This window comes from Gordionus sp. m RMFG-2023, chromosome 1 (genome assembly GCF_954871325.1).
Source record: "Gordionus sp. m RMFG-2023 chromosome 1, tfGorSpeb1-WG-v2, whole genome shotgun sequence".
In the NCBI taxonomy this organism is placed as follows: Eukaryota; Metazoa; Nematomorpha; class Gordioida; order Chordodea; family Parachordodidae; genus Gordionus; species Gordionus sp. m RMFG-2023.
Genome location: NC_088775.1, coordinates 24,910,842 through 24,934,505, shown reverse-complemented (window position 1 = coordinate 24,934,505; position 23,664 = coordinate 24,910,842). Strand labels below are relative to the sequence as shown.

Genomic DNA, 23,664 nt, shown 5'->3' with positions numbered 1-23,664 from the left:
CAATTGCTATCCCTATAAGACACGTGAGATCTCTATTTCATATATGCATGTTAATATTTTTATCTCTCTCCAACATATGTAATGTTAAATACAAATGGATATTATAAAGGTTCCTTTTGCTAGGACAGTTATAACATTTCCAAGGGTCTAAAGAGATTTGTTTATTTTCTTGACCCACGTACCTTTCTGCTCCGGGTTTACTAACCTAATTTCATTTCTAAAAGTAAATTATAAATGCATGTCGTGTGAGAGGAGGTGAGAAAGTGCTAATAATTATGACGATTTCATCGGTGTGTATATTAACAGCCCACATTGCTAGCAATAGCAAAACGTCAAATTATATTAAATTATAAACTGATTAAATGTTTTCCAAAATAAGATTTGTATTTTCTAGAATTTAATATTTTCTTAATGGTTTTATAAGGTTTTCATCATCATCAAACATAATTATTGTTAGTGTTGTTAAAAGTTGTACTAATTACAGTTATATTTTAAAATAACTAGTTACATTTTATAAATCATTTATAAAAAAATTTCCGGTCTACAAATTTTAATCAAAAAAGTTTAAAATAAAATATACAATTTATTTAGATAAAAAAATAATTACACTTAAAAAAGAACTGGAGGACAGAATATATAATCACAATATCATATATATTTTACCATGAATATTTTTTATAAAAAATCGGGCTAATAAATTTTCATTTGCCTTTAGATATAAATTATTTTTTAAATTTCTCTCTAAAAGACATGCTCTTTTCTCTCCAAAAATAAACTCCCTAGATTGAACAAACGTTCTACGGTAGCACTTGATATAAGGATAACATTATATTTATCAGAGCCCCTTGAGGCATTTAATGGTTTATTATTTGTAAAATTTCCATCTTCTTGCTAAATTTCTTTGCCTTATCCACGGCCAGTCATATCTAAATAATGGACGGGGATTCGCAGCAATAATGTTTGCGTCATCATAAAGATCACTAAACTTATAATAACATTTTATTTTTATATTATAAATTTATAAATAATTATATAATTTAACTTATACTACCCTTCCTAACATTACCAGATTCTTAACATAATTTTAATTTTTGCACATCTTCCAGGCATATAACTATATGTGTTATTAATGCGGGCATGTATAATATTTACCCCGAAGTCATTCAATAGCTTCAGCCATTGATTGCATAAATCTTTCTTAAATAATAACCTTTTTTTAAACATTTGTTTAAATACAATATTCTTTTGTAAAATCACGATCATGTATTATTTTATGCCAGAAAAAATAAGTGTTCAAATAAAATATTATTGTAGTACTAACATGTTTCATTTATTTGTTAAAAAAAAGGATAAAGTTGGGTACTTACTGAATGAAAAACACAAAAGATTCAAAAAGCTCCAAGATCTGCAAAAGTAGGCCCGGCTCATACCCGCCGAGCTCAGGCCTAATTTTTTTTATAAAAATCGGGTTTGGGCTAGGTCGGGCCTAATATTTTTTAAAAAAATTTGAGCCGGGTCTGGTGGGTCTTTGGAAATTTTTTTAAATATATCTAAATTTATCAATTTTACATTAAATTTTTTATTTAAAAAAAAATATTTGATTTTATTCATAGAAACTAGATGCCATATAACATATGCCTTTTATTTTGAGTAATTATAAAAATTAATTTCTATATTTAAATAAATTCGGGTCGGGTCAGGCCGGTAAATTTTTTTAAAAAAAATTTCGGGTTCGGACCGGGCCGGCAAAACTTTTAAAAAAATATCGGGTTTGGGCCGGGCCGGCAAAACTTTTGTAAAAAATTTCGGGCTGGGCTGGGTTTGAAAAATTAGGCCCGATGCAGATCACTACTCCATATGGTTTATCTCGCTATAAAGATTGCTTTCGATAGAATCCCAAGAAAGCATATTCGATAGTCGCTTACGCCACAAAAAGGTATCGGAAAAATATATAAGAATAATACAAGACATGTATATATGACAATGATCCAAAGTACAGCGGGCTCATAAATCGGTTTCCAAATAGTCAAGGGAGTTTATCAAAGGTCGGCTCTCAGTCCACTGCTGTTTATAACAGTAATGAATGCCCTATTACATAATAACTCGGGAAAACCCTATAGAATATGATATTCGCAGGTGATATTGCTATACTTGCTGAAACAAAGGCTGAAATGAAGGAAAGATTTTGGGTTCCACTTTACAAAGTAATGGCACAACAGAAAGAGAAATAAAAAATAAAATGAACCAAGGTGAGATGGAGAAATTTATCAAATAAGCTCTTTAACAAAAGTCTCCTAACAAATTGAAAGGGAAAATATGCGTTCTCGTAATACCAAATATCCTATATAGCTCTGAAACATGGCCAAGCAAGGAATCAGATGAACAGACAATGGAGATCAGATGCCGAGAATGATATCAGGATTATCTAAAAAGTATAAGATACGAAACATAAATATAGTGGGAAGTTTTTAAAATAACCCATTAAGACATAGATCATGGTCAACAGACTTAGATGGTATGGACTCTAAAAGTGATGGGTAAACGAAAGAGAGGAAGAATAAGACTCCAATGGGCCCACAAGTTAAAACCAATAACACTAAATATAAACTGAATAACATGGAAATGTAAAATCGAAAGAGATTTCGAAGAAGCTTACCCCGAAACATGAAAACCAAAAAGGAAAAAAATTATAATGCAAAAGTAATACAACAAATTAACAATTAAAATTTTATTTAAATTATTTTGATAGAAATGTTGAAGTGAAAATAATTTTCCTATGAAAAGTACTTATTATTATATATTAAAAAATTAATTTAGCATCAGAAAAAAATAGTTTAAATAAATTGTTCATACTAATGTAAATCTTCCCTTATTTCATATTTTAAATAATTTATTGATTTTTGTCAATAAATTGTGAATCAATTTGGATAATTTTTTTAAATAATATTATTACTATATCGTTGGGAGATTTCCCCTGAGAATAAATTTTTTCAAACTAAAAAAAAAAATTATATTAATGAAACTGTATAATATTTAAAATTAAAATGTGAATGCACATGTTATAATATGAGTGCCATATTCAAGGGGGGGGGGGGGGGGGTGTTAGGAAGTCTCCTTCGTAAAAATGCTTGTTTTCAAAAAATTTTCTAATAAAAAGTATTCCTATATTCCCTTATCCCCTTTTTCCAAAATTTATACAATATGGCAATAAAACCCCCAATAAAATTTACGGGCAGAAAGGCCACATAGAATTACCCTCCCTCTTAGTAAAGTCGTGGTTACGCCTATGACTAGGGGTCTAATAACTGCATTCCTATAGCTTTATATTTAAAATTAGTACCCCCCCCCCAATCGTAATGAATGTTAAACTAACACTCTACTACAATATTTTCCAGCCTAATTTAATTGATTACTAAACAATTATTTTAAATTGGCCTCGCCCGGGTTTTTTTAAAAATATTTTTACTGTAAACTTTTAGCTAGCCGGGTTAAAAAATATTATAAAAGGAGTATTTAATTAATTATTATGTATTTTTTTTTTGGGGTGGGGGGGGGGGCTTCTGTTTTTTATTTTACTTTTTTTTCACTTAGTTATTAATTTTTGTTTTTATAATTGAAATGAAAAATAAAATTAGATATGAATTAATTTTCACATTAAATACGCATCTAATATTTGTAATATTCGTATTCAATTTGTATTTCAGAACGGGATAATTTCTTATTTCCAATTGTTGTACAAATATTAAAATACATACGTTGGTCTAAATAACCGATTCGATAATTAAATTCTTTTAAAAATGAAAAAATGGATAATTAAAATTTAAATAATTTCATATATTTATAGATAATTTTGAATATTTACAAAAAATTTAGTATATACAAATAATTTTAAATTATATAATTCTATCTAATTGATAAAAAATAATCGATCGTATTAATCGAATAATTTTATTATTCATATTCAAACAATCGAATCGAATCACGAATAATTCTAATTATTAGTCTTGTAGTAATGATTGATAATTTGAACATTCTTGCTCTGCTGGAACAGTCTCATTTATTTTACTCCACCAGAGAGATATTTAATATAAATAGATAATAATTTATAATATAAGCACAAACAGATTAGTTTATATTTAGTTACATTATGTAGTACTACTTTAGAATCTTAATTTCATTTCATTATTTTGTTACAAAATATAGAAATATAATAATTTCAAATGATTTATTATCTAACTCAAAATAAAGAAATAATATTCACATTAATATATTTATTCAGATTTACTTTGCTCCTCCCCATGTAAGTAAATAATATTTAAAAATATTTTTATTGATTGAAATAAATAGGAATAAATAAAATGATATAATAGTTTTTGGTTTTAAATGATTAGAAAATAATAAACAGAAGTCGGAAAGAATTAAAATATTTTAACTTTTTTGGTCTTAGTGGTAATAACGTAATTTGAAGAATAATTTTGTATTTTTTATAAAGAAAAATGACCAACAATTAAATATTTATTTAAATCAAAAATTGTTTGTGACCTTTTCTCAAAATAAATAAATTCATTTTTTACCTGAGATGATTCAAAATTTATTAGATCTGAAAGATTTCAGGATGAATAAATGAAGATGGCATCTAGGACATTCAACCTGTAAGGTTACTTCATTTTATTGATTTATCATAATTATCTAATGTTAATATTACTAAAGAGAAGAGAAAAAAGTTTACATTGTTTGGATGATTTGCTAGACTTTTAATTCATGATTTTTATATTTTAATTTAAGAAAATTCATGTGCACTAATATATTATATTGTAATGGGCAGGCGCGTAACTAATTGAGAGGAGGGGAGTATTCACCCCCCCCCTATCGAAAATTTGCCTGTTCTCGTAAATATCATTTTAAGCTAATAAAAATTTTCCTCCTACACCCCTTTTTCCCCCAAAATTGCATTATAAGGAAGAATTTGAAAGGAAAATTAGTAAAAGTTAATAACTTTTTAAAATAACGAGTATAATTCAAAAAAAAATTTCAAAAATAAGTTTTAATATAAAAAAAGTGAAAACCAATATTATACATAAAAATCTAATATAGCCAAAGATCTACAATAAGTGAACCAAAAGATCTCCAGTAAAATTCATGGGGAAAAAATTTATCTAATAGTGCTTCCCCCCTTTCCTCTTACCAAATCCTGGATACGCCTATGGTTATGGTAATTGGATTTGGAATCCATGAGGATTCAATCCATTTTCAGCATGGTTAGAGTATTTGCAAAAATTTTATTATTAGTTTTATATGCTAAGCATTATTATACTCTTTCCTGTAAAAATAATATCATTTTTTGTAACCATATTATTTCATAATTATGCCTGAATGATTTGGTGATTAAGGGAAGAAAACGTAAATTAAAGGGTTAAGGAAGCGGGCAGAGAAATAGAAAGCTAGATGAAGGGAAACGTAATAAGAGGGAATAGGTTCGGGTAAAACGAGCTGGAAAAACGAAGCAACCGTATAAGTCCCAAAAATAATACATATCCTATAAATTTCAAACAATTTTTGCCATATATTTTTGTCTTTAATTTATATGAAATATATATGTATATATATAAACTGAAGTATTCAACAGTCCTAGACAAAAATGTTTGACATTCATAGTGCGCGTATTCTATATACATATTGGAAATTATTCCCATCCAATCATATTTTTCAAATTCAAAAATCAGTAAGATTCTGAAGTCCAATGAAATCTTAATATAGGATATATTACTTATTTTATTTATTATATCGTATAGAATTTTAACTAATGACTACGTTTCTTTATTAATATTTTTGAAGATATTCTTATTTATCAGTCATTAATTTGCATTGATTTTATATTTTAAAAAGTTTTAATTGTTTCCAATATTAAATTCTAGGGGTTACTGGACTTTTCAATTTACCTGGATACTTTAAATCTAACATTTCAATTCGTAATTTTGACTGGACTCAAACTGCCATTAATATACCCACCCTCCTTCTTTAATGAGACTACGGATTAAATTAGTCATATTTTGGCTAGTTTAGCTCAATATTTTAGAGAGTATAATTTATTTATTTTTATTTGTAAGTGCTTACAAATTAGCATTTAGTTTTGCGTTAGAACCAATTGAAGCATTTAGTTTTGCGTTAGATTTCAAATAATGATGATAGAAGTTTTATTTTGATTTAAAATTTACTAAAAATATATTTTGTTGTTTTGCCTTTTTATTAAAAATACCATGACAGTTTAGCTTCTGCTCAATTTGCATTTATTATTCTTCTTTACAGTGCCAATCCCCACCTTACCCCTTTTATTTCCTTCCATATTTCAACTCTTCGTTTAAATTTAAAAAAAGTAAATTTAATTTTGTTATACACCAGAGAATGGCTGATTCGGACCAAAACCTTAAGAAATGAGCATGTAATAATTCTTAGCCTACTTCTAATGTAATAAAATCTACTAACTTTTCCTATTCATTCTTAATTCATATAATTGTCTAAACAATGAGGTTCATTTATATTCATCCTGTGTTGTTTCCTTTAGTAATGGTAAAACGCTGTCATTTTGTTATCTTAGCCCAGAGAAAGTCAATTCCTTATCTCTTCGGTAAAGTGATGACGACTCGGGTTTTGATGAATCATTCCACTAAAGAGATGCAAAAAGCTACTTTTTTCGACCCGACCCGTTGGAATAAAAATTTTTTCCAAACCCAACTTAACCCGACAATTATTTTCAATAAATTCCCCACCAAATTCAATGGGAAAATTAAAATATATAAAAAAATTTACGTTAAAATTAATTTATTTTTAATGTATTATAACTTATTAAAAATCTGCAAAAAAATAATATACAATCAAACCATTGATCAAAGATTTAACAAAAACATTTCCAAGCTCACCAAGAAAAATTTCCGACTTGACATAAAATAATCACAGTTAACTGGCTAACGGGGTCGGTGAATTAGTTTTTTGGGTTATGCCGAGTTTTGCAGACATCCACACATTACCTATTCGGAAATAGTAATGTTGTAAACGAACGCGTTCATTGTGAACGAAGTTCGTTTTTTTGAGAAAAATGATGAACGGGTTCCTTTTATTTTTGACGAACTTTGAACGTGAACGCGTTCCTTTTTTATGACGAACGCGTTCGAATTTAACGTTAGTTCAATTTTAAAAATATTTTTATTTTTATTTATTTGAAAAATTAAATATTTCCGAATTTTTTTAAAAAATGTTTTATTTATATTTTTTCCTTTTCACATTTCAATTTTTTTAACACATAGTTTATTAATTTGAATATTATTGTTTATATTTTAATTTAATAGATTAGCATAAGCATGGATATTATTATTTAATCCTCATCATCTGATTCTGAAAATCCAAAATCAGATGAATAATCATTACTATGGCCAAATATGATAAATGTTTTACATTAACATCCTATGGAACTAATTCAATGCTTACCAAGTGTAAAATGTGGCCAAAAAGTAAAATCTTCAGGTTCTAATTTAAAACGACTTTTGATTTTAATATTAATTATTTGATTTTATATGATATAACTAAGTTAAAGCATTAAATTTGAAGAAATAATGCATTTGGGATATTTGACCCCAACAATAACGATAGTTATTTTAAAATTAAAAAAATTTATGGCCTCAAATATGGTCAACCATTGATAGAATAAAAGGTATTAAACCTATCACTCAATTAATTACATATATTTTATTTTTTTAAAGATTTGAACATATATATAAGGATCAATATGTTCTTTGTGCAATTATACATCCAGTCTTCAAACTTCAATGGCCATAGATAAAACTTCCACAGAACGAACCTATTATAAATAAATTTATAGCGTTATTATAAAAAATGCATTGAAAACCCTAGAGAACTGTTAATTTCGAGATATCCTTTTTTTTGTCGAGAGTAGAGAATGGATTGGAGGAGGATAACTTATCACAATTTTTTGCAAATAACAAAACAATAAGTTTTTAATTAATTCTCCACGTTAAAAGAGCTGTTTATTAAGTATAATACCGCAATCCCCTCATCTGCCCCTGTAGAGCGCGTTTTTAGGCTAATGCCGTACTATCAGATAAATATTTTGAAAACAATTGTTATTAAAATTTAAAGAAAAATTTTTTATAAATAAAAATATCTTTTTATTCGCTATATTATATTATATTTTATTTATAATTATATTATCAAAATAAAACTATATTATCAAAATATAACTATATTATCAAAATAAAACTATATTATTTTTTAACATGGCTAAAATATATTGTATTAAAAAATATAAGTTTATTTATATTAAATTAAACTTAAAAAAAATTTATCATAAAATTGAACGGTTTTATGAACGTGAACGCGTTCCTCTTTTTTGAACATGAACTTGAACGTGAACGCGTTCGATTTTTGTCCATGAACGTTGAACGCAAACGCGTTCGATTTTTTTAGAAATGTTTACAGCGAAATAGACATTTCTAATGATAAATTTCATTTATTTTATGATTGTTATACTTATGTTAGGTTATTCTAAGATAATGAAGGACTTGTTCTCTATAATCTACATTTTTGATCGTTTACCGTAATTTTATTTAATGATAATCTTTTCTTGTAATAATAAACTCATCAATTTATAAGGGACATATAACGAACGTTCTGGGCTAGTTCCGGGAAGAGGAACTTGGGGAAAATTATGGAACGAGGATCTTGTGATGAACAAATGATATAAAAATTTTAATTTATTACATAACCATAAATATTTGTAACTACGGCCTTGCGAAAACTTTAAGCGACCCAGGGCGAAAGTGAATGCTGCCAAACTAAACTTTAAAAAATAATAAATTAACGAAAATTATTAGCACCTGTTTTTAATTGGTATAGACGTTAATATTTAAAAAATACAACTTTAATCAGACGGAACATTTTAACCGTTTTATCCATAACAACTTTACCCTATTGCGTGACTTCTAGTTATGCTATAAACTTCCGATAAATTTTATTTATAACTATGACTTTAAGTAACATGTATACAAATTTTAAATTATGCGCCTTAATATATTTTGCTAAAAGCTTTATAATTTTTGTCAAAATATGTCAAATTGGGAAAGTTTTTTAAAAGATGAAAAGAGTAAGAAATTTGATATAAAAATACATCTTCACACTAAATTTAAAGTCTTCATGCTAAAGGGTTAAGAAGTTATTCGCGTTAACATTGATACTCTGTCAATCGCTTTACCCCGGCCTCCCCTATAAAGCCGTTCGATGTAAGGTAGTTTTAGCGAAAATTTTCCAGAAATCAGATGAGCAGAATGTATAAATATGTATTTAGGAGTAAATGTATTTCGTATATATTGATCATGTATTATCAATCACCCCCTACACTCGATTGTATTTAGAACTTTGTGCATTTTTTTATGTATACCGTATTTTGATGAAATAATTTAACTGTATTAATTTCGAAAGAACTGATTAATTATTCCTCTATAACTTTATATCTGTGTTACAAGGTTTGTTGGTATCCCTGAAAAAGTAATCGGCATAATTATATGGAAGGTCTTCTTAAAATTCACATTCGCTCATTTTGGGAAGGTCTGTGAGTAACGTGCTAGAAAAGATAAGATAAGATTATTACATTTAAAAATTGTAATGATTTTTTAATTTGTAAAGTTTTTTGTTTTACTTTTTTTTTATAGAATAAAAAGAATAGAAAAAGAATACATTGTCTTCATAGGACATCGCCATCAGTGGCGATACTTCTAAACAATTTCAATAATTTTTTATATATTTGGAATTCCTTACCATCCCAACTTTTGTTTCTTCGATAAAATTCCTTTTTTCTAAATTTTGAGAAACTAGGAAAATAGAATATAAGGAGGCATGGAAGATTATTCCATGGAAGAAATAAAACTTAGGTAGATTACGGTTAGCAAGGGTGATTTTCCGGGGTTTGCCAATGGCGAGAGCATCGACGTTGTAGTTGGTTGGTGCATTTCGATCAATGCAGGTGAAGTCCCAAACCAGAAGCTGACCCCTTTGACCAAGGAATTGAGGACATTCCATCTGGACGTTTCCCATTAATTCTAAAAATGCAGGTTAGTTCAAGACTAGAGGGAATGCCTGCGGATTTAAATGCTCGCAAAATAATGTCATTGCATTTGGTATGCAGTGGGAAACGGCTTTGACAAAAGCGGTAATAGAGGCAAATGTCTACCCTTGCTATCTATACTGGCTTCACAATGTTTACATTGGTAATATAGAACAATTTCGCAGTGGAGCCGTAATCCAATAATAGATCTTAGCTCATCTGCGGTAGTAAAATTCTAAAAATGAATTTAATAATTTTGTTTTCATAAAAAGCAGTTTTTTTTAATTTTCCTTAATCAAAAAAACTTTAAATAGATTGTGTGCATATATAACAATTTCAAATGGAATTAATAAGGATCTAATCCTCCTGCATACAGATTTGAATCATCTCATTTCAATCTTGATTAAAGAAATTAAATAAAAGTTCACTTCATGATAAAATTTAAAAATGATTAGATTTTGTTACGTTAGAGATTGATTAAAAGAAATATTCGATATTTTCCATGATAATTGGTTATTTTCAGATTTATAAAAAAAACATTAAATTACTAAAAGGCCACAAATGATAAATTTAAAAACATATTTTTTAGTGTGTATTATCTCCGATTTTTTTAAAACCAATATTTTTTCAACAAAAAAATAAATTGATTGATTAAATTTTTGCAAAGTTATAGAGCTCTTTTTATTTTAGAAATATTTTAATCCTAGGAATATTTACATTCATTTCATATGTTATAGCTACGGAGGTCAAATCTTATCTCTGACAGAATTCTTTTTGTTGTTACATGCTCTAATTAGATCCTTTATTTTTCAGTCGAGGTGAATCGATATCGGACCGAGCCGGTATCAGGTGTTACTTTCAATTTTTACCCTACTTTAAAAATAATACAAAATTGTCAATTTAAATACTTAAATTTATAAATCTCACTAGGTTATCAACTTTTATAAATTTCATAAATTAATTATATATATATATATATATATATATATATATGATAATATATTCGTTATTACTATCTTGGCTTTAATACATTCCATCATTTTTCTGGTATCAATAGTAAAGCATTTGATATTGTGTTTGGTAATGCTTTGGTGTCTCGGTATTTACCGATATTGGCTAGTATCGGTAATATCAGTTAGTATCGGTGATATCAGTTAGTATCGGCGATATATTGGTTTTGGCATTTTTATCGTCTAAAAATGGTGTTTCAGATCATCAATTTTTACCTTATTTTAGTTTTATTTTTAGTTAATAAGATGTGTAATAATTGTTTCACTTGGAAATAAATTAATTTTTTGTTAAATTTAATTTTTTCATATTAATGAATATTATTAATTTTGGTCTAATGGTGATAACAAATTGAAGCATTTTCATTCTTAGGAATTTTGCAAAAAATTCATTTTTGATGTTATCATCCATATTGGTAAACATTTTATTGTACATTAAAAAAACGCAAAATATATTTTGGAGAAATTGACTGCACTACTACAAATAACTTGGCTCAATTTGTAAACACTATATTAGATTAAAATATTGTGAAAAATAATTTTAGATGTAGTTTTTGACAAGTTGCGTAAACATAACTTAAAAAAAAACACTCTGATTGATTGATCTGAAAAAGATCCGATGAATAAATTCTTTATCGCTTATATATTATAAAAAAAATGGGGTGTGCAATGATTGTTACAGGTTTATATATTAAAATATTACTATAAAAAATATCCCATCAAAGGAGCGGGGTAAAGTTTCCCAAACAATTGGTTATGTATCAACATGCAATTTTAAATAAGCATTTGCCAAAGCTCTGGAATTTGTACTAGGAAATTAACCTCACAATGATAAAATTATGGAATTGGAAACAATAATATTAATTCTTGATATATTTTTTAAATTTGACATATCTATATAAGAGGCATCTTATTCCAATAAATTTATCCTCTGTCAGACATATGTTATTATTAATGTTATCGCTGGATTGTCATGTAAGTTTTGTATTAATATTGTATTAAATTTATTATCACAAAATAAAGTCCATATTTAGGTGAAAGAAGAAATCCTAATTCATATAGATTAAATTTCTGAGAGCATGAACCGGTTTGAACATAAGTGCAGCTAGTTTTAAAATTTTGTGTGATTCAATTTAAAGAGTCTATTTATAAATTTTTTCATTGCTTATTAATAAAGTTAGAAACCGTAACAATTGAAATGGATTGTGATCTAAAAATAGGACCACATCCTATTTTTTTAATTTGTAGGTATCTTAATTTACACCCAAAATCCTCTTATTAAAAAAATGATACCACTCGCCCAATTTATCATTATTTTCTTTGCCCCTTGAAGAATTTCTTAATATATTAGATAATTTGCGATAATCTATGTCCTACTTGACTATGAATGGGAAAAATAATTGACTCTTTTGCCATCATTTCACCAAATTATCTTTATTTTTTTTTAAAGTGGTCCTTTTTTCAGAGGAGGTGTTGCAGCACTTAAAACACTTATCTAACGACGCGTCTGATGTAATACGTTAAATTCAAAGTTCGTATCCACACCTTCGATTCGATATTATTGTTATAAAATCACTTCTTTTTATAATGTTGCTCGGAACTTGATTAATTTTTCCTTTAACAGCGGTCAGCTTAAATTAAAAGCATTCCCCTATCTGTATTATTTACCTAGGCCGGTGCGATCGTCATAAAAATGATTATATTTCAAGGGGTACCAATTTTTTTTAATACATTTAAATCGAATTGTAATTTTAAAAGAGTATAATATTAAATAAATTTTAATATTACCTAATTTAATTATTTATGACAAATTACATATATTTTATATAATATATTGCCCAAATATTGCCTATTTATATTCTAAGCTAGAGGTCGAATGCAACCCAGCCCAAAGTTTCAGAAGGTGGACCAGATCGGGCCGAGTTGTTACAACTTTTCGAGCCTGGCCAGAAATTATTCAAAATATTTTGACGGGTCGAACTGAAGTTTTGAAAATATTTAAAGTATTTATTTGGGCAAATTATTATTCTTTTTCATCATGAAAAACAATTAGAGGCGGGGCAGGATATTTTGCACAAAATACATTTCACTGGATAAGTGGAAAATAATTTCCCAGATTATTTTCGATAATTTTATAATAAAATTATTAGGAAAATTTTTTTCCTGGTAATTATTTTCCGCGATTCATTTTATTGGGTAATAATAATTGCTTGCCGAACCGTAAGATACGATGGAAAGTTTTCAGAAGGCTCCCGGGCTTTGCTGACCTCTGTTAATTATTCACGAATCCCATTTTAATGTAATTGTTTTTTTAATGCTTAGGCAAATAGAAATTCCCCCGCCCGCATAGGTTTTAGTATGGCGCCCTTTAATAAAATGTTAGCCACACTTATTATTACTCGAAATATATCATTAAAACGATAAATGTAAAATATACAAAATTATAAACCATTTTTTTAAAAAAATATGAATTCCCTAGATGTTTAAAGATTAGTAATCATATCGCCATGAAAAAGCTGCTTAATTAAATAAATATTTTTTTCATTTAAATTGACTATAATTTAATTACGACAAACAGAAACACGACGATCTTTCTTTCATACCATTATCGCTAATTGTAAACATTTTTATAATTTCGCACAATTCTTATTTATTCTTCAAATAGTTCAACAAAAGTTATTACAAATACTTATAAATTTCGATTTCATTTCATAATTTTCGCACAATTCTTAATCATCAAATAGCTCAAAAGAATAATTTTAATTAATAAATACATAGTTCTATTAGTTCTATGTAAATTTTCAAAATGTTTCCATAAATTCTCATTCATCAATCATCAAGCGCTAAATAGATTATTTTTAATCAAGTATTATAAATATATAAAAGTTGATATTACTTATAAATTTGGTTTTTTATGATTAATTGATAACAAAAGTCAAAATTTTCGATTTGCACAAATTTTTTTTTTTATCCCAACTCACATTCTTAACCTCGATTTAGCCGATTTAAAAAAAAAGGTCTATATTCCAAAAAATATTATCTTAGCCTCAAGATCACCAAAAGAGAGCTCATCTTTTGACGGAATTTTAAGACTTGGTAATATTTTTGGGCTAAAATTTTGATCTAGCTGTGTTTAAAATTGGGTCATAACCACATTTTGTGAGCTTTTAGAAAGCATATAAAAAAATTGTCTGAAAATTTTTCCAGAAATAGGGATTTTTTTTGAAGCTGGCTAAAAAATCTTTTATACTACCCTTCCTCGGCATTTATAGAAGTTTGAAGATTTGAGATTTTAGGTGAAAGGAAAGAACAAAATTAGTAAGATTTAAAAAAAATTTTCTAAAATTGAATAAAAAAAATTCATTAATTAGGATTCTAAATAGGCTCAATTTATTATCATTATGGGATATTAAATTTAACCTAGGAGGGGGTATGTTGAGATTTTTGAAAATATATACTGAGATATCGGAAACCTACAAGCCCTGAACAGGCTGTTTTAATGAAAAGAAAGAAAGTAAGAAAGAAATGTTTTATACATTTTTTCTTTTCTTCTGGTATATGTTTGTTTAATCTAAAAAACAAGCTATACAACTCTAATCATAGATGAATTTATTTATTTATATTAAGTATAAAAATTTTAAAAAACTAATGAGTTCTAAAAAGTGTCCGAAATAACGGCTTTATAAAATATTTTTAGGATTGTTTGTCCGATCCACCCGAAAATCAATTCCATAAAACAAATTTAAATTTAATCACAGTTAATTTGAGATCCGGTGAATTTGTCGATAGACCAAAAAACCACAATTTTTCTATAATATTTAAATAATGAACTAGGTTTGTCATTTTCAAAATGAGATTCATGAACAGGGTTGCCAGGTCAAAATTTTTAAATTGCGGGAGAAATTTGGTATTTTGCGGGTGAAATATGAAAATTGCGGTAGAAATACAAAAATTGCTGGCCTTCGGTCGGGAATGTGTAATTTAGTTATCCCCATAATTAGTTTATATGTATATTAACAAAGTCGGTAACGTTTTATAATTTCAAAATAGGTAATATTTTTCAACATAATATCAAAAATATTATTTAAATATTAAAGACGTTAATATGCTTAAAAAAAATTGTGCGGGAAATTGATGTTTGCGTGTAAACTAAAAAATTAAAGAGTCTCCCTCTGATGGGGACAGACCTAGCAACCCTGTGCATGAATAAGTAGCTTAGAAAAATGATTCAATATTTACGCAATATACTGACTAATATAAAAACTAGGCATTATTTAGGTAGTATTAATACTTTTAAAATTTTGAAATCACTTTTTAATTCATAAGAAAAAAAATTATGTGTGCCACCGCCTTGACCACAAATTTATTTGGTGTTGGGAGCTGTAAATGTGGCTCAGCAAGTAAGATATTGATTCTATAGAATTTCTTCTTTTAATTGGAGTTTATATGTTTTTTTAATATTTATTCTAGCATTTAAAAATAAAATATAAATGTTTATAAATAAATATCAAGCCAAAGCGTTTAATATTATGGGTTTAATGTTATTGATTTATTTTCACTCCTTAAAATTCATATATTATTTTTAAAATCAAAATAACTATTTTTAAACTTTGCCCGTAATTAAGTATCGGCTCGGTTGAAAATTTAATATCTCAATCGTTTTCCTAATTTTCTAATTACTATAATTATCGAACGCCCTACCCTAATTTATGTATTATTTATAAATATTTTAAAATATTTTTTATAAGTGAATAGAAAACATTTAAATCACTAGTAATAATTAAATAATCATGAATTTTTTTAAAAAATGTTAATATAGGCTTGCGCAGAAAATTTTTCCTATTTTTTGAACTAGAGTATTGCGAATTCGAAATTATATTTGTAAATTATTTTGATTTCTTATATCAGGGCAGAAAAGAACTCATGGTAAAATATTTTTCTTTTTATAATTTTTTTAATATCATTTTTATAAACAAAGATTTATATATCTAATTTGGTAATGATTGACTTGATTCACAATTCAGGTTAAAGCCTTAAAGTTGCTCCTAAGAGCGGTAGGTAAAAATTCGGGTCGGACCTAAAAAAAATAAGCATAAAAATTCATTGTAAAATTGTCAGAAATTTATGCTTTAAGTATTTTAAAATTGAAAAAATATGTAATATAGATTTAATTTTTGAAAATTTACCGTAAACCTGAGTTAAGCATTCTTATAAATTCTACTATGACATTGATCCCAATTCCAATAAAAAAATGACCCCCTTTCATTTCGTGATTTGCATCATTTTTTTAATTTAAATTACAGAGGGATTTTTTTTTAAATGGAAACTTTACATTTCACTTAACTATTGCATATATAAAAAACTTAAAATTAGAAATGTTAAAACTTTCACGTGATTTCTAATTTTATTAAGCCGCTGTTTATCTAAATAGGCGTCTTAGATATTCTTATCTGTTAACAATTCTGATTCCATGATATATCATATCTGTAAACAGCCTTTTTACAAAAGTAAAAGTATTCTTTTGTAACCTCACTCTTTTATTCTCCATATAGTTCCGATTCGAGACTTGAAAACTATATCAATTAGAAATATGAAAAACCCGGCCTAACTTAAGAGCCCACCCCCTCCCACCAACCAAACCTGTGGTTCGGGTTGAGAAATTATGATTATTATTTATTTCGATCTGAGTCGGGTTTAGAAATAATTTTGTTAAAATTTTGAATTTAATCAATGATATCATCAATAAATCATGGTTGAATATAAATTATAACATAATTTTCTACATTTTAATTTATTTTATTTTAATTATAATTTTTTATTATACACCTTCCTAGTTCACTGAGATTAGCTACGAATTTTCTAGCCGACTTGTGAATTAGTGTTATTTAAGTAAATTGGTTAATAATTTTAGTAATGTGCATTCGGCCAGAAAACTTGTTTGTACCTAATTTCATTTAACTTGATGGGGGATTTACTTCAAATATAAATAATAAGCTATTTTATGATTAAAATAAAATTGAATAGTGCCAAAAAGGCAATTTTATATATATTTAACAAAATTAATAGTAGTCATCCTCCTCAGATGATGGCCAGGAATATTTAAATAATTTAAAATTGTAGGGGAGACCGGGGATGGTTGGGACACTTTTCGTTCAAACATTAATAATTCTAATATTAATAGACTAATCTGAATAATTAAAACATCTTCTGAATCCCAGAAGTATAGGCTATTTGAAATAATTAATATCTATTTTATGAAGATTATATTTTTTTAGAAAATTTAATTTAAAAAAAAAATTTTTTTGTCCCAACTATGACAGACTCTGTGTACGTTGGGACACACATATGTGATAGTTGGGACACATGTGAAATAGAGGTCTAAATAAATTAAAAAACTTAAAATCAGTAATCCAGTAAGACTAGAGACTATGACACATATGATTTTATTGATAATATTGTAATTCATAATCAATAACTATAATTTAGCAAAATTTAGGAAATTTATTTTGGGGAAAATAAAATTGTAAAGAAAAAAATGTAAAAAAATTTTTTTTTAATCATAAACATAGTGAAAGATAAGTATTTAATTATTCATTATTCACAATACTAAATTAATAATAAAATTATGAAATTGTTTATAAAATGAGCTAAAATGGCGTGTCCCAACTATACTATGACCAACTATGACCGAGCCCACTAACTTTTAAATATCATCCAAAATCATATTAATTCATGTTTATTGATTTTGAAAGTTTGCCAGATTGGAAAATAGTTTAGGCTTTCCTAAAATCTATTTATTATGATTTTTGAAGCTTTATTTATAAATATAAACGATAAAGTTTGCAAATATTTTTTATTATTCATGGTATGCCAAAACACATTTTCTTCTGTAAAAATTAAAATACTAAATATTTTTCTTTAGCCAATCATGTATGACAAAATTATCTATGTTAGGCTCAAATTTCCAGTCTTATAAAATAATAGATCAAATTATAATTAGAATGTCCTAACGTTCCCCTGTACTCAATGTACCCCGGTCTCCCCTAGTGTATAAGCTATTTTTTTGATCAAAAATGCCATAGAAATTATTGTTTTAAGGCCCTTCTGGCTGATAAGTCTGATTAAGGATTTTTCCACTTTTCCTAATTATTAGAGAAGGTTACCTATAAAAATACAAATGGTCTATTTAAAATATGTTTATCAGGCTGCAAATTGTTCATAACTGAAGTGTCTCGTGGTTCTAGATGTGTGAAACATAAACTTTAAATATAAATTTTTAATGATTATAATCTTTTCGTGACTATATTTCTATCTATAGACAAAATATTGGACTGGCTAACCATAAATCCCCTTCTGATTATCCCAACCTCTACTAATAAGCAATAATTTAGAAAATAAACCTTCTGAAATAATTCACAATTACAAGATTCAGTTTTCTAGGAAAATTAGCTTGACCAATTAGGTGAAGTTCAGGTTCCTTGGATTTAAAGTTTTAGTTCTAAGAGAAGGTTTTGGTATCGGTTCTTAGTTTTGAACTAGTTCCTAGAGTTCTACCTAATAATCTGATTATAATATGATAGATATATATATATATATAGTAAATTTAAAATAACATCTTACAATGATAAATGCATATTGGAAATCTTAAAATAGCATATCATTAAATTAAATTTCCTAATGTAAATATTTATCATGATTTGTTTTATATTTATATTGAATTTTAAAAAAAATATCTATTATGCAGACGCCTGATCGACAACTTAAACAATACATCATCTTTTTATAGCCATCGCCTCATTACCGTTTCAACATTCGAGAAACACATTTTATAATGTTGGGAAGTTTACTAAACAATTTATCTAAAATATCCCAAGAAATATAGAAAGATTACAATTTTTTTGGTGGTATGAAAAATAAAATAGAATGAAATTTCGAAGATTTAAAGGTAGGCGGAGAGTGAGCGCCAGCAGCATCCAAATAGATGATCAGAATATGACCAATCTAATCGGCTCCCGCTTGTCTTCATGGAACATAGAGAACGACCTGTACTTTAATGACCCAGCTAACCGCGATATAGTTATAACTAACGCGGAAAGTTATAAAGGTGACGAAAAAGTCGAAAATGGGGAGGATAATATTACCAAAAAAGTGAAAGTAAAACTGAAAGAAAGAGGAAAAGATAAAAATTTTGAATTGAATTCCGCTAATGACCCAAATATAACATACAGGAGTGACAGATCTTCCAAAAATCACACTATGAGTGATTCCGATACGGACAAACACGTCGGTAGCATGGACGATGAGACTCACACGGCGACCTTCTCTTCGCGTAATTAAATTTCATTTCAGGAAGTAAGAAAGAGGTTTAGAAATAAAGGGATAGAAAGTGGGAAAATGGACATTTAAAAAAATGCATTACTTTATTTCATTACCAACATTTAGTGGTTACACATCATTTCGGAGCACGTCAATTCGGCATATTAATTTGGCCCATAGATTTTGACATATGCCAATTCTGCGCACCGACAATTTAATTTGGTTAATCGGTGCAACTCAGTTACGATTGGACCTATATCAATTCGGTGCAAATTAGGCGAAAGAAAGTATCCAAAATTTTCTTAATTGGATATCAAGGATAAAAGACGTAAGACCAAACTTTAGTGAATATATCTAGCAATTTACAGATTATATCTTTCTCAGTTATGTCAACTTATGACAAATCAGTGCAACAAAGCAATTTGTGCTATTCATTAAATTAATTATTTTTCATTATATTTAATTTTTTTAAAATAAGATTTTGATTATTTTGGTCAATATTCCTTACTTTTAAGGTTGTGACCATTTAAATTTTTTAGGTGTTTTGTAAGATTTAATTAAAAACTACTAATTTGCCTATTATTTTTATACCATATATATGCGCGCTGAATTATGTATTGTGCGCTCAATTCACCTACCCCAAATTTTCCGCATTTAATTGACTTGACACCGAATATCAGATTTAATACGCTGACTATTAGCATGTCAACCATTTTGCTGCTGCGCCGAATCCACACGGAATTATTGCAGCTAAGCCGAATTATATCTGCGCCCAAATAATCACTCCGAATTAGTGCCGAATTAACCTGCGCTGAATTGACACGCGCTGAATCCTATGCCAGATCATTTCTGAATCGAAATGAATGCATATAATTTTTCGCACCGAATTTACGTGATGGACATTTTCTTTTTACCATTACTATTACTAAATCTAGAGTGTTGCCAAGTCTTTTTATAGGTTTTTAAAAAAGCAAATTTTATTTGGTATAACTTACATTTAATAAATATAATTTTTATGTATTTGTTACTTTTTTTGGTAAAGCGTTACGTTACTACTTAGATTTAATCTAGCTATTTTATTAATATTGGAAGGCGCTACGTTATGTCAATTTAAAAAAAAATTAATTTCGCGTAAGGGGTCACGAATAAACAATTATACTAGAATTTCGATATAAGAAAAAGATCAATTTTATTCAAACACGTCATCTTCTGGTAAAAGTCTATAAACAGCTTCAGAAGATTATTTAAAAATTATTTATATATTAAATTACTTTTTCTTTCTTTTTATTAAAAAAATATCGCTTTCTCAAGATGTTGCCTTTATCCAGAACACTTATTAATTATTAGTGACAATGCATTCAATGCATTCAATGCATTATAAACTTTAAGAATAGTTTTATCAATCAATTTTTCGCAAAAGATTTGTAAGGAATTGTCTTGAATTTTAAGTAAAGGTTTCGTCCATACTTAATTTTTTTCTTTTTACTAACAATATAATAAAGCAACTAACTGAGATTTTTCAAATTTTTTAAGATAAAAATAAAAGAGCTATAGAAAGTTACATTACTTTATTATTACAAATATCCTATCCTCATTCTATTCGATTGATATTTTGCATAATTTATTAGCATTTTTTTTTATAAGGAATGAAGTTTGGGCGTAGTTTTAAAATCAAACACGTCACAAATATATTGTCATAAATTAGATTTTTTTGAATTCAATTCATATCTTATATAAAAATTTTTGTTGTTATGATGGTATATGGTACTAGCATAAATATGTAATATTTATATATTTATCCATTTTTAAATTTTAATTACTTTTAAATGCGAGAAAAAACAGCATTTGGCGGCCCCTAAAAATGTCTAATTAGCAGGCTAGACTCCTCCGTTAGCACAGGCCTGATCATTATCAATTATAATTTTGGATAAGAATAAGGTTAAGGTAATAATTTTTTAAATAATTACAAATTAACTATAAAAAAGCGGTGTAAAAATAAATAATTTTTTTTTAAAAAGTGGCCTTAGAGCTTTTTAACAAAATTTTTGGAAGAAATTCAGCCAAAATTTTTGGTCTATTAGAAAAATCGCTTCGCCTATGTTTGTTCATTGTTGAAATATTAAATATTTTTATAATTCTTTCCAGATGCTGAAATTGAAATGTGGAAGGGTAACTTGAAATTTTTGCCGTCTAAACTAATTTAACACTATACATATAAGAGACCTACAGGCCCAGTTTAGAACATGAATAAATTAGTATTATTTTAAAAAATCTAGGCATGCTGGGCCGGTTATGAAAAAAATTCAAACTGGGAATAGAAGGGCTGAGATTTATAGTTTATATAAATTAACTAACTGAAAAATCACACGAAGGGATCATTAAACTGTCATTCTCCTCTCGTATTTTAATAATTCACCCTTGAAACCATTTACAAAATGTAGCCCAAAATTATTTCTAACAAAACTGAGGTCGAGTCAGGTTGGAAAATTGAACATAAAGTTCGGGTAAGTTTTGCATAAATTTGTAGCACTGTAACTTTGATTAAATTGTTTGACTAGTTATTTAGATAGAAGGAATAAAAAATTTATAAGAAATAAATAAAGTTTTTTAATTCAATATTTTTTAACATTAATTTTCCCATATAATATCATAAACATAAATGGATAAAGAAATCGTAATTAAATTTTGCTTTTGTCACTAAGATAACATCTATATCAGATATTTTTTAAACTACATGGTTAATAACATTTATTTTCGTCCGAAATCTGTGCAAACTATGTGACTAGAATACTATTAAAATCTAATTACTTTTTTAAAACTAAAAACATATTATAATATTGTTAACTGTCGTATTTATATTTCAAAAATTATTTTAAAATCTAGCTTTATATAGTTTTTTGATCGATATATTCTTTGGGTCTCCTTTCTTCTCCATTTCCCTTTTTTTCCATCCCTTCCTTCTATTCCCATCTTTCCTTATAAAAACTTTTATCAAGAAATGCAGGTATAATTATTAACACTAGCATTATTAATTGAAGTATTATCCAATTTAACATAAGAATATGGATTACATATGCTTGATCTAACTGAGACATTATTTTCTTAATTTTTGGATGGGGATCCAAACCAAACCTGAACCGAACTATTAAACCACTAAAAACCGCTAAAAATGTTTTTAGCTGAACCTGAACCGAACCTCTATAGTGCCTCTGAACCGGTTGGAGACTCATGATCTTATGCTTATATAATAATTTGTAAGTTATTATTAGTATATTGCAAAAATTTTAATTATATTAGAATTGTTTTAAAGATTTTTATCAATTACATTAGATTGATAAATGTCATCATAATTTTTATAAACTTAAGTATATTGCCATTTAACAACATTTTTAAAATAATTTAAGCTTATAAATTATAAAGAAAGCCTAGAGAAAAATTAAATCCAATATATAAATTATTTACATATATAGTATTATAAATGACACATCAAAATGAATTACTGATTGTCGAATAAATATGAAAGGCCATCATGGAGCAAATCTTAGGCGTCACATAAAGAAACCACCCTCTAGAATTCGATAAAATTAACAAAATACCACAAAAAAGCCTAATATAATAAAAAAAGTTTAAGATGCCATCAAGCCAACAGACGATAGAAGATGCATTAAAAGAATAAACAATATCAGTAAAACTAAATAAAAAAATAATAATCGTTGCTTGTACTGAGTTGGCCACTTTTAATGACAGACCATTCAAATTAATCGATGATAGCTATTTTAAAAAAGTTAGAAGGCATGGGTAATATTAAAATTATTTCTCAAAATATTCAATCTAATGTTGCAGAATTAGCCTTAAGTATTCGACAAAATATAATCAAAGATATAAATGGTAAGTTATTATCTCTAAAAATTTACTGTGTTACTCGTCTAGACGGATCCATTATTGGGATTAATCTTCAGTATATTCAAAAAGCAAAAATTGTTTTGAGTACATTAGCAATGAAAGAAATTTTTGAACCGCAACTGCAGAAAATTTAAAACTCCTTTTAATAAAAGTACCCTGCATCCCAAGGTATATTTTGAGTTTCGGAAGTTTAGGGGGGTAGGTTTTATCCCCAATTATGTACGATAAAACTAACACAACTCGATTCCACAAAAACGTTCTTTTTTTCACTTTGCGCCAATTTAATTTTAATTTATAACTGTGCCTTTTATTTTCCCTATAAAAGGG

General features: G+C 27.2%; 1 protein-coding gene across 2 annotated transcripts in view; it reads left to right on the top strand.

The window, feature by feature from the left end:
• The first annotated feature begins 4,541 nt into the window (after positions 1–4,541).
• The window catches only part of LOC135924462 (short transient receptor potential channel 4-like), an 86,628-nt gene continuing 67,505 nt past the window's right edge, over positions 4,542–23,664 (top strand). The window contains exons 1-2 of one of the 2 annotated variants that reach the window (XM_065459542.1): positions 4,542–4,657; positions 18,863–19,447. In XM_065459542.1, coding sequence (XP_065315614.1) covers positions 19,042–19,447 — 406 coding nt within the window. In that variant the 5' untranslated portion in view covers positions 4,542–4,657; positions 18,863–19,041. The remainder of the gene's footprint in view (positions 4,658–18,862; positions 19,448–23,664) is intronic. The other variant, XM_065459645.1, reaches the window with a different exon arrangement.